Source organism: Cucurbita moschata, unplaced genomic scaffold (assembly GCF_002738365.1).
Source record: "Cucurbita moschata cultivar Rifu unplaced genomic scaffold, Cmos_1.0 Cmo_Scf00038, whole genome shotgun sequence".
Lineage (NCBI taxonomy): Eukaryota > Viridiplantae > Streptophyta > Magnoliopsida > Cucurbitales > Cucurbitaceae > Cucurbita > Cucurbita moschata.
In genome coordinates this window covers 560293-571152 of record NW_019268554.1, presented here as the reverse complement: position 1 = coordinate 571152, position 10860 = coordinate 560293, and the positions used below count along the sequence as shown (strand labels likewise).

Sequence of the window (10860 nt, the reverse complement as noted above, 5' to 3'; positions counted from 1 at the left end):
CTTCAACTGATACGGGATCTCACAAATGTATTATGAGAAATGGGATAAGAGGCTTGAACACGTTGCCCGTGCCAAAGACGACCCAAATTCTAATTAGTTGACTTATTTAAGGGTGAGAGTAAGTGCGGTAGAATCGCATTGCCATGCATGGTTTTTTTAAGGATTTTTAATTTTTTTTTTAATAATGGAGTTGAAATAATTTGTAAATAGAAAAACATACGAAAAAAAGGGGAAAAAGTAAACGACATGTCGATAAGATGATATAAAAATAGTCGATTGATGACGGTGGATTGATGAAAGAGCAGTTTTGTAGCGGAGTAGAGCCGTCTTCTTGTTGCTCTACGACTCTTTTGACGATCAAAGGCTACCAGAAGAGCTACTGGGAGAATTCCTTCGACGGTGGAAGTTTTCCGGTGTGCTAATTTGCTTCAACGATACGCAAACGCATCTTCTTCCGCTGCAAACAATCGGAGGAGGAATTTTCAGCAGGGAAAACTTCAACTGAGATTTTGAATCGGAGAAGAGAGCCAAGTTAACGGCGGAAATGGCTTCCATGGAGGGTCTGGTGCCAATAACCAGGCATTTCCTGGCTTCCTACTATGAAAAGTACCCATTTACGCCTCTATCTGACGATATCTCTCGCCTCTCAACTGAGATGCTCGCCTTGGCGAACATTTTGCTTGATGAACTACCGCCTACTCCAGGTTTCGCCATTGACTTGTATCTTAATGCATTTTTGTTTGTAGGTTAGGGCACGATCTCGCTGGTTGCTGATGGTTTGAAGCTGAGCTTGTTCTCTTTTAGATCTCTGCTCCTGCTTTGTTCCTTAATGTGATTTTAGAGTTTATTTGCAGTTCTCGCATGTGTTTGGCTTGTTATGCTTTTAGAAGTTTATTTAGTCTATGCTCGTCTCATGATCTCCACCATTCAAGTTGGGCTCTTGTGGATTACGACTTGAAAATTATGTTTTTGATCAACTATTTAAAGAAACGATATGAAAAGATAATTGAAATTTAATTTTATTATTGTGTACGCAGTCATTATGTCACTGAAGTTGGTTATAATACAAAATTATATCTAGATCTATTTCGTGACCAGTTCAATTGTTTTCACCTTCTTGTTTACTCTTTAACAATGATCATCATATTGGACGAGTGTTCGCTGTTAACCACTTCATTTTAATTACTAGTTTTGGTGTTTTTCTTGTGGGGATCATCCTCATTTCAGAGGAAAGCACCCTTCTTGATGAAGCAAATCATCCTCCTCCTCATAAAATTGATGAGAATATGTGGAAGAATCGGGAGAACGTGGAAGAAATCCTGTTTCTGCTTGAAAAATCTCGTTGGCCTCAAGAGGTAAGATTTGTGCGCCAAAGATGCTTATGTACATAAGTCCTAGCGTTGTTGTATCATAACTTATTTATATGTTTACATTGCAGGTCCAGAAGGAGTCTGCAACTGGCGAGTCTGAACTTGCTAATATTCTAGGAAAGCTAGAAGAAAAATTGAAGAATACCTTAAAAGTGTTGGTGGATTTCCAATCTAAAAATTCTGAGCACGTGTTCAACACAGGTTACTTTTCATACATCATTCATTATTCAAGAGGAAGTCCTTTTGAAAGCGTATCTTGTCTATAACGTTTCACCTATCATTTGGTTGATTTTTTTGATATGTATTGTTATTATGAAACGATGTAGTTTGGTTGGAGATTGTTGATTTTTCTATTTTTTTCTGACCAATAAGGAACTGTTGTATTACAAGAAACTGAACAAGAGGAGAAGAATAAAGAATTTGTAACCAACACTAAAGGAGATATTAAAAAGGATATCCAATTGGGTTCAAGCCATGGTAGCATCTAGGATTTAAGTATCCTATTAATTACCTTAGCAAATAGCAACCAAATAGATTAGGGTATGGTGGTTGTACTATGAGAATGATTGAGGTACACACAAGCTTGCTTGGACACCCATGGGTATAAAAGAAATAAAAGAAGGGATATCCATCTGGTTTGATAGAAAAATGGATAGTGGACTATTCTTGGGGAGCTCTTTGTATAGTGGGCTATCTAGAAGCCAAAAGGGAAATTATAGCCCTCTGTTTCACTTTTACCCAATATCCTTGAGATCCCAAAAGCTTGAGTTTGGAAGCTGGACAGTTGCGGCTATGTCCATTGTTAAATTTCGCTTTTCTTGGTTAACTCTAGGGAAACCAATCCTCTCACCTCATTAAGTGTCCGTGCAGTCTCAAGGTTCTTATGAAGTGTATAGTTTTCTTACAGTCGCTAGCTCTAGGATTTCTGAATAATATTAATAAATTTCAGATCAGAAATCCTCTTGCTAGCATGGAAATTGGGATTGTCTTTACAGATGTAATCGGGAAAAAAGCAGCCAATCTATCTAGATCTTGCTTGTTTATGGGGCTTCATGGTCCAAGTTGTTGGATGTCTTTAGCTTACCGCTGGATTTTCCTAAACACCCTCAAGACTTGTGATTCAAGGCTCGACTATTCAGAGGTCTAAAATTAACTATAAGGTTTCCTGGTTGATGCATTTGTGCCTTACCTCAGAGCACTTAATTGTGGATAGGAAAAAATTTCATTCATTAAATGAAATGGTACTAAAGGGAGAAGCCTATCTAAAGAAATCACAAAAACTTCTCCAATTGTGCTTTATTTTGGAAAACTTGGTTGGTGTAAATGCAGTTGTGTTATACTTTGGAACACTTGTTGCAGAGTAACAGAGAAAAAATTTCAAGGAAAGGAGAAGTCTATATTGAATATGAGATGTTATTTTTAATCCTCTTTTTGGTGCCTTAAATTTAACTGTTTTGTTATTATAACCTTTCTATTTTGATGATTAATCAGAGGTTGTTTTTGTAACTCCTAGATACTTTGATGTGCACTCACCTTCTCACACATGAATTATTTTGTTTCTTATTTAAACTAAAGGTCCAATCTTATTTTGCAACTTTAATTTTCTAATTTTTGGACAATTTATCATCATTATGTGCTTTTGTCCGCCAAAGATCATGTTCAATATAGATGTACTTGAGAAAGTTCCCTTGTTTTTACCCTTTCTGTAGCCTAGAGTCTTCTCCAATTGTTGTAAAACCCTCCAACAAAAAGATTTTTTTTTTGTTAAAATGGCTTTTGGGGAGTTGTTTTGAATTTTTGTTTCTCTCTACAATTTCTTTGAGAATTATGATTGGGGTAATTTGGTGAAGGTTTTCCTGTTCGCAGTTAGATTTTCATTTGTTTCAACCAATACTTCAAAAACGTATTCGAATTTTATTCATGGTTTTGGGGTGCAAAAGATCTGAAGTATTGTTTAGTGCACCTTTGGCTTTTGAGGTTTTGACGTTCCTTCTTTGTTTTTGGGCTTTCAATGGGGTGTAACCGTAGATTTTTCTGGGGTTCTTGGATGGCTGTTCTGATTTGTGTTGGTTTCCTTTTCTTACACTTTTTTGCACTTTTTTTTTGTAATTTTCTTATTGTATTCTTCAGAAATTGATATACTTAATTGTTTCTTATAAAGAAAAATATATTTGCAGTAATGACCTACATGCCTCAAGATTTTCGAGGAACAATAATTCGTCAGCAAAGAGAGCGATCAGAGAGGAATAAGCAAGCAGAGGTTGATGCTTTGGTTAATTCTGGAGGAAGCATACGTGATCGATATGCCCTTTTATGGAAACAACAGATGGAGAGGTACCTTTTGTTTGATTTAATTTCCTTCATTCTGGCTGAGGTTGTAGGTGGCTTTATAATGAAGGTCGTAGTTATTGATTACTATTTCAGGAGGAGACAGTTAGCACAGCTGGGTTCTGCAACAGGTGTCTACAAAACCCTCGTGAAGTATTTGGTTGGAGTTCCAGAGGTACAAATTCTCAGTCAACTGTTCATACATCTATTTTGCTCCCTGGCCAACAACTATAACTACCACGTTTGTTAACAAAGAAAGTAATGAGAGAATTACTCTTCCGCCTTTCAGTAGAAAAGCTCCCTGGCCAACAACTATAACTACCCCACCACTACCATCTGCAAAAGATCAAAGAAAACCCAAACACTGTAGAAACGGTGACGACTTGAAAAGAAAAAACCGAAATAAGAATGGAAGGATCTGAAAATCATTTTAAACCTTAGAGTAATTCCAGACTTAAAATTCTACCCACCTGTCTCCAAGACTGTTTTGTAGAGGATAATATCTTTTTGGAGTGTGCTAACTGCTAATATTTTAGCTACAAAATGAAATTATGTACTAAGATTTTCGTAATTACCTTCGTTTACTAATTTCTACCGAGCAAAGCACTTTTATGTAAGCTCCTTGGGTATTTTGAGGTTGTCTACTCTTTTTTTTGAAGTTTTTCATTGTTAATATATATTGTTTCCTATCAAGGTTTGTGTGTGTGGGTGGGTGGGTTGGGGGGTTGAACATGAGGGTGAAAGAGAAAGAGCGAATGTCAGATGTAACTAACTAGCAAAACAGGAGAATTTATTCATATAGAGGCAAAAGAGAGTTCTGGAAAAATCTTAGTTAGGTTGGGAGCTTCACCGTATGTCATGGTCTGTAATCTCTTCACTTTCTAATGCAGGTATTGCTAGAATTCATTCAGAAAATAAATGATGATGATGGGTAACTTCTTTGTCTAAGATTTATCTATTTAAATTCAATTATTATAAATAACTTGTTTAAAGCAGTCCCATCCTTGCCTTTTCAATTAAGAGTTGTTGAGCTTTTCAACATACTACACTTTAGGATAATGTATGAAAATCAACAGGCCAATGGAAGAACAACGACAACGCTATGGACCACCTTTGTATAAGCTTACAACAATGGTCCGCCTTATTCGACTCTTTATTTCATTATCATGGAGACGCTTTGATGCTAGGAAACTGTATGAAATCCTTCTTTTCATGTTACAGTTGTTCCTTAAATTGTAGCATTTTTATGTAAGGGGTAACTTATTGTTTCTTTTTCCTGTTGAGGGAACGAACACTCTGGTTCTGTTTTTTGCTTTGATGGTTTCTTGTGGTTATTGAGCAGAAGGGATCATCTTGCTATTTTGGAACAAGCCGTTGATGTGTATGCCTCTGAGCTTGAGAGGTTCCTCGTCTTCATTCGGTAGTATTACTGTCTCCAGCATATTTAGCTTCCTCACTACGTTTAGTCCTTTTGGATACTTTGAAGGCCCACAATGGGTTGCATCTCATGGATAGTTTTCATCGATTATTGATTTGAAACTTTCCATCAGTTGCTTTAAACGTTAATTTCTCTATGAAAGCATAAATATATTGAAATTATATAATTGAATATTTCTTTTGGGGGGGTTGTTAGGAATCACGATTCTCCACAATGGTATGATATTGTCCACTTTGAGTATAAGCTCTCATGGCTTTGCTTTGGGCTTCCCCAAAAGGCCTCATACTAATGGAGATAGTATTCCCTACTTATAAACGCATGATCATTCCCTAAATTAACCAATGTGGGACTCTCCAAATAATCCTCAACAATCCTCCCCTTAATTGAGGCTCGACTCCTTTCTCTGGAGTCCTGGAACAAAGTACACTCTTTGTTCGAGACACTTTAGTCACTTTTGACTACATCTTCGAGGCTCACAATTCTTTGTTCGATATTTGAGGATTCTATTGACATGGTTAAGTTTAGGGTATGGCTCTGATACCATGTTAGGAATCACGACTCTCCACAATGGTATGATATTGTCCACTTTGAGCATAAGCTCTCATGGCTTTGCTTTGGGCTTCCCCAAAAAGCCTCATACCAATGGAGATAGTATTCCCCACTTATAAACCCATGATCATTCCCTAAATTAACCAACGTGGGACTCTCCCAATAATCCTCAACAGGGGTGTTGGGTATAGTGGTATGTCTTGGTTGTTTGTATGTCAAAGGTTAATTCTTGAATAAATGGATAAAAGAGGATGTATTGTTCACAATGTATGATGACATAATATATTCTACTGGAATTCAAGTGGGCTAAAATTTGAAGGAAAAGCTGTATTGGTTCGAAAAATGTGATTTTGCAAAGAATTATGTTTTTTATCCGTCCTAATTACTCTTGCAATGCGATTGACTTTAGCTGGGAGGCTCATTTGTAAATCGTAATGGTTGTCGGTCCTATTGTTTATTGGTCCTTTTGGCTGTCTTTTTCATAGTAATAGCTATTCGAGGGCTCTTTTATCCTAAAGAGAGAATTAAAAAGGTGTGTCTTGATTAGTGTTTCTGTCATTTATCAATAGAATGTGTTTCTGTTTCCAAAAAGATAATTTCACATAAGCTCAGCTAGGCTATTGTATATTGTAGTTTTGGTTGTCAGTATCTCCATTTTTTATTGATTTTTGGTCCTCATTTTTCAGCGAGGTTTTCAACAATGCTCCATTCTTTATTCCAGCAGATGTGAGGTAATTGACATTTTTATGTGTATATATCAATAGTTTTCTTCTAGAAAAGGATGCTTTTGAATCTTCCACCATTGAGGCCCAAATGGAAAGGCTTCTTTGCTTATTGCTGACTAAAGCTCAACTCTCATCCTTTCCACCAACAATTTTAACACTGACCATGGAACATTTGGATTTATTAATATTTCATCGATTGATGAAAATATATTAAACAAAGAAGAAAGAACACAAGAGGATTAACAAGGGCTGAGAAACATGATCCAACAATGAAAAAACTGCAGCCCAAAAGGAGCCAAAGGGGACCTCACCTAATGGCCCAGGAAATGGCTCCCGTCTAAGAGAATAGGAAACTTAACGAATAATTACAGAAGCTTTCGGACACATGACGTCCAAAACAAGGCATTAAAAGGACCAAACCTCGTCCCTTGATCTCTCCATGCCCTTAAAGAATATTTTATTACTCCCAATCTAAATCTAATCCATAATGTTAACACCGGGCGTGAGACCTGTCACACAGAATTTGACCTTATTTAAAAAATATGATTGTTGCATAAAATCAATCGAAGATAAAAAGTTAAGTGTTCTTATTTACTTTCTACCGATCTTTTGGTTTCGCTCTCCCTTTATCCATCCCTATAATCATCTGTCCGTCCGTCAATCTCTCTACAGGAAAGGTGATAGCTACAAAGAGATTAGTGTTCCAGCTGGAAAGACTTATGAGGTTTATTTTTTCTTCAGCATCTTCCTTTTATTCTCACATTTTTCTTATTTTCCGATTCCATCAGTATTGGATTCTTTTCCCTGAGAAAAATAGGTAACAATTTATTAATTGTCGTTTAAAGCATTCCAGAAGTCAAGGGTTCCGTAGAAGAATGTATTTTAAGTTTATGAGTTTTGGTCATTTGGGTTTCTGATATTAATTTATCACTATTCTTATCTTTTACTCTCTGTTTGATATTGATGATATTCTGTCCTAGTCCAGATGTTAAGAAGTTTGTAATGACATCACGTTTTTTTAAGTTAAGTAGAGAAATTCACTGGTTAATAAACTTCATATTGGATACACAGAAATGGATGCATATTTATTTAGTTAGCATTGAACTTGATTTGCTTTTCATTTTTAATTGATCTTTAGGTTGGTTGTTGAGAAAAGAATGCTAAATTATTAGCAGTGTAGTTTCATTACACAATTTAATCACCCAGCTCGCAGTAATTTGTAAAAATATTATATCAAATTCTGTTGGATGCTTCATATATATATATATATATATATATATATATATATATATATTTGTATTTTTTGTCTTGGAACCTGTTTTATATATTTTCATCTGAGTGATTTTTTTTTGTTTCCTGTCATTTGCTTTGATGATATTTTTTTTGTTCAAGGTATAAAATATATTAAATATGGATTAATTTTATAGGTTTCATTAAGTGTGGAATCTCTCAATTCATATATTGCCTGGGATTTCTCGTTGGTTCAAGGCAAGATGAATATGGTACAACTTCTAATTCCCAAACCATCTTTTGACTTGATTGTACCTTTTCTTTGTCGCATACTTAATGCTCTCTAGGCATCTCATTTTATCCTGATGATATATTTGTTAAGCCTTATTTATGTTGTTGCAGAGTTATTTTTGTTTTCCTCTAGTTTAAAATTAAGTGAATTTTATTCTCTTCATAAATTCATTCTAGCATTCATCTAGTTATTATGTTCTTGGCAAGTTTCGCATTGCTAATGAAGCTATTGAAAATTACAAAGTGCTTGATTTGGATGGATTATTGTTAAGATTGATTTTTGAAAGGTTTACTATAATATGGATTGGGTCTTCTAGATAAGGTTATCTGAAAGAAAAGCTTGGGTTATTAGTGGAGCACTTGGATGAGGAATGAATCTTTAATTAACGAATATCTATCTATTTTGGAGAATGGGAGGCTAGGCGAAACTTGTTAGTACTAAGAGTATCAATTAGGCGATCCTTCATCTCTTTTCCTTTTCAATTTTCATCATGGTTTGTCTCTATTGAGGAATACCTTTTAAATCGAAGTCCTCAACAATAATCAATCCATCGTATCTAAAGTTCTATAAATTGCAAATGCTATTGGATTTTCTTTTGCAACTATTCATTAAATTAACTCCCCAAAGTTCTCTTGGATTGGAGCCCCTCCCTAGCTCATTAGGCCCAGTCCTTGTTTGGCTCTTTTTGAGCTGTTACTTTTGTAGATCTTTTTTTTTTTTTTTTGGCAAGTGTTGGTGTGAGATCCCACATCGATTAGAGAAGGGGATGAGTGCCAACGAGAACACTGGGTCTCAAAGGGGGATAGATTGTGAGATCCAACATCAGTTGGAGAAGGGAACAAAGCATTCTTTGTAAGTGTGGGAATCTCTCCTTACCAGATGCATTTTAGAAAATCTTGAGGGGAAGCCTAAAAGGAAAAGTCTAAAAAGGACAATATGTGCTAGCGGTGGGCTTGGGCTGTTAGAGTTGGCTTATATTTTTTTATTTCTTTTCCTCAATGAAAGCTTTGTTTGTAATATTGATGTATAGATAATTAGATATAGATACATAGATATTTATATGCTCGCCTTCCCCTTTGGCCATTTTGTGCTTATGAACAATTAAGAATATAACAAAACGACGAGTTTCTAGAAAGCTATACATTGTATAAATATATGCAATTTTAGTTCAGATCCGCCAGATTTATGTTCTTTAACGTGGCTGGTTTACGCCATCATATAGTCATTTTGGTTGAACGATCATATGATCATACGTTCTTATTGAAATGGAGTTGCACTTTATGCTTGCTCAGGACATTGGATTCAGTGTGGAGTGTGAAAGCCCTGGTGGGGGAAAGACTGTAAGTTGATTTTCTTCCTAGGAAAGTTCCTAGTTTTTCATTTTTCTGATTATTTAATTTGATCAGCTTTGGTTCTGCTTTTCATGGGTTTCGTACTGTTTTTCTTGCAGTTGATATTGCCACACAAACGTTACGAGTCTGATCAGGTGAGTTTTATGTTAACATACAGTTGATGTGAGGTTGAGAATTGAACATATATCAATCTTTGAGATGGTTATTGGAGTCTTGTCCACTGAGCTTTACTCGAATTGGCAATAGGCTACGTGCGGTTTATTAAGCGTCGAAATTACTAACATAAATTGGTGGGAAATGTCATTAGGGAAACTTCTGCACTTGCATTGCTGGGGACTACAAGCTGATTTGGGACAATACATATTCAACCTTTTTTAAGAAGGTAACCATCTCTTTCTTCCAGTTGCCTTGAAGCTTCATTGAATCGAAAACGACTTTGAATGGATTAACAGTTGATTTCTCACCGTGCTAGGTTGTGCGCTATAAGGTCGATTGCATACCTCCTGTGGTAGAGCCATTGCAAACTGCTGCAGAAGAAGATTAAGTGTCTCGAGCAGTCACTTCACTCCATTGTAGACAACGTTTTTTAGATTGTAACATACATTCATTGTTTTTATAGTATCTTCGTCTCGAAGTTTGTGTTTGTTTGTTCGCACGTGGACTAAATCTTGTAAACAATGCAACCAACCAGTGAAAGGAATTGCTGTAATTAAGGAAATATGCCATTTAGTTACATGATAATAGCATCAAAAGTGCTTCTAATCCTTCTCTAGTTGATGAAAAGCACTTTTTATCCTTCATTAAAAGTGGTTCGTTTGGAACGGGATTGTGATCTCTCTCTCAAGTGCAAATTCAGACATATGGAATGAGCATGGAAACCAGACTTGTTCCCGTCATGTTCTTCGTACAACAAAATACAGTTCAAAGATGGTCGTTTATGAACATCGAACCGCATCAAAGGAAACCAAAACTGCAGAAGAGTGCCATAATGCAGGAATAACATAAGGTTTAGGTAAAACTATACGTTCGCTTAGCAGATTCCAGTGTGTTGAGTAATAGCATAGCAACCGTCATCGGTCCGACTCCACCGGGAACTGGCGTAATAGCAGATGCCACCCTTGATGCCTCTTCGTAGCAAACATCTCCTATTAGTCGGTACCCATGCTCACTGCTAGGATCCTGGGCATTGCAGAGTTATACTGTGAAATAATATTTTTGAAGAAAGCTGTAACAAAGATCAAAGTTTTTTAAAAAATAACTACAAATTCTGAAAAATGAATTGAAATTTGAATAATTAACTAATTGATACATTATTCTATCCTTAAAAATCAGGCCCGGGGCTAAACGAATTAGATAGGACTTGAAACTAATCATCGAACAATAATTCGAACAGTTCATTGTACTTCGATTGTTGAAATCCATTGTTAGTAAAAGAAAACTGTTCTATTTGTTATGATTAGTTGTGATTTCAATTAGACATTCAGTTTCTTTATTAAAAGTTCACACAAAGAATTCATATGTTAAGAAGTTTTTTTTTTTTTTTTTTTTTTTTTTTTTTTTTTTTTTTTTTTTTTTT

General features: G+C 35.7%; 2 protein-coding genes across 4 annotated transcripts in view; one reads left to right on the top strand and one right to left on the bottom strand.

Annotated features, from left to right (window-relative positions):
• Positions 1-288: 288 nt before the first annotated feature.
• On the top strand, positions 289-10015 carry LOC111432376. Of its 2 annotated transcripts, XM_023069226.1 has the most exons (15): positions 289-704; positions 1228-1355; positions 1439-1571; positions 3548-3704; positions 3795-3873; positions 4589-4629; positions 4775-4891; positions 5041-5118; positions 6372-6416; positions 7083-7134; positions 7838-7912; positions 9225-9272; positions 9383-9418; positions 9592-9666; positions 9757-10015. In XM_023069226.1, the coding sequence occupies exons 1-15, from the start codon at positions 545-547 to the stop codon at positions 9826-9828; spliced, it is 1296 nt and encodes a 431-aa protein (XP_022924994.1). In that variant the 5' UTR covers positions 289-544; the 3' UTR covers positions 9829-10015. The 2 variants fall into 2 exon arrangements, with proteins under 2 accessions (XP_022924994.1, XP_022924995.1); XM_023069227.1 differs by lacking the exon at positions 4775-4891.
• Positions 10016-10124: 109 nt separating this feature from the next.
• LOC111432377 (bifunctional protein FolD 1, mitochondrial-like) overlaps positions 10125-10860 on the bottom strand; it is a 5510-nt gene continuing 4774 nt past the window's right edge. For both annotated transcript variants that reach the window (XM_023069230.1, XM_023069231.1), the window contains exon 6: positions 10125-10463. In XM_023069230.1, coding sequence (XP_022924998.1) covers positions 10293-10463 — 171 coding nt within the window. In that variant the 3' untranslated portion in view covers positions 10125-10292. The remainder of the gene's footprint in view (positions 10464-10860) is intronic.

What these genes read in the sequence shown, in the direction of transcription:
- LOC111432376 (XM_023069226.1), top strand. Translation starts at nt 545, where the DNA reads ATGGCTTCCATGGAGGGTCTGGTGCCAATAACCAGGCATTTCCTGGCT. An exon ending in ATTTGGTTGGAGTTCCAGAG is followed by an intron (nt 3,874 to 4,588) that starts GTACAAATTCTC and finishes TTTCTAATGCAG; the next exon opens with GTATTGCTAGAATTCATTCA. An exon ending in AACGTTACGAGTCTGATCAG is followed by an intron (nt 9,419 to 9,591) that starts GTGAGTTTTATG and finishes AAATGTCATTAG; the next exon opens with GGAAACTTCTGCACTTGCAT.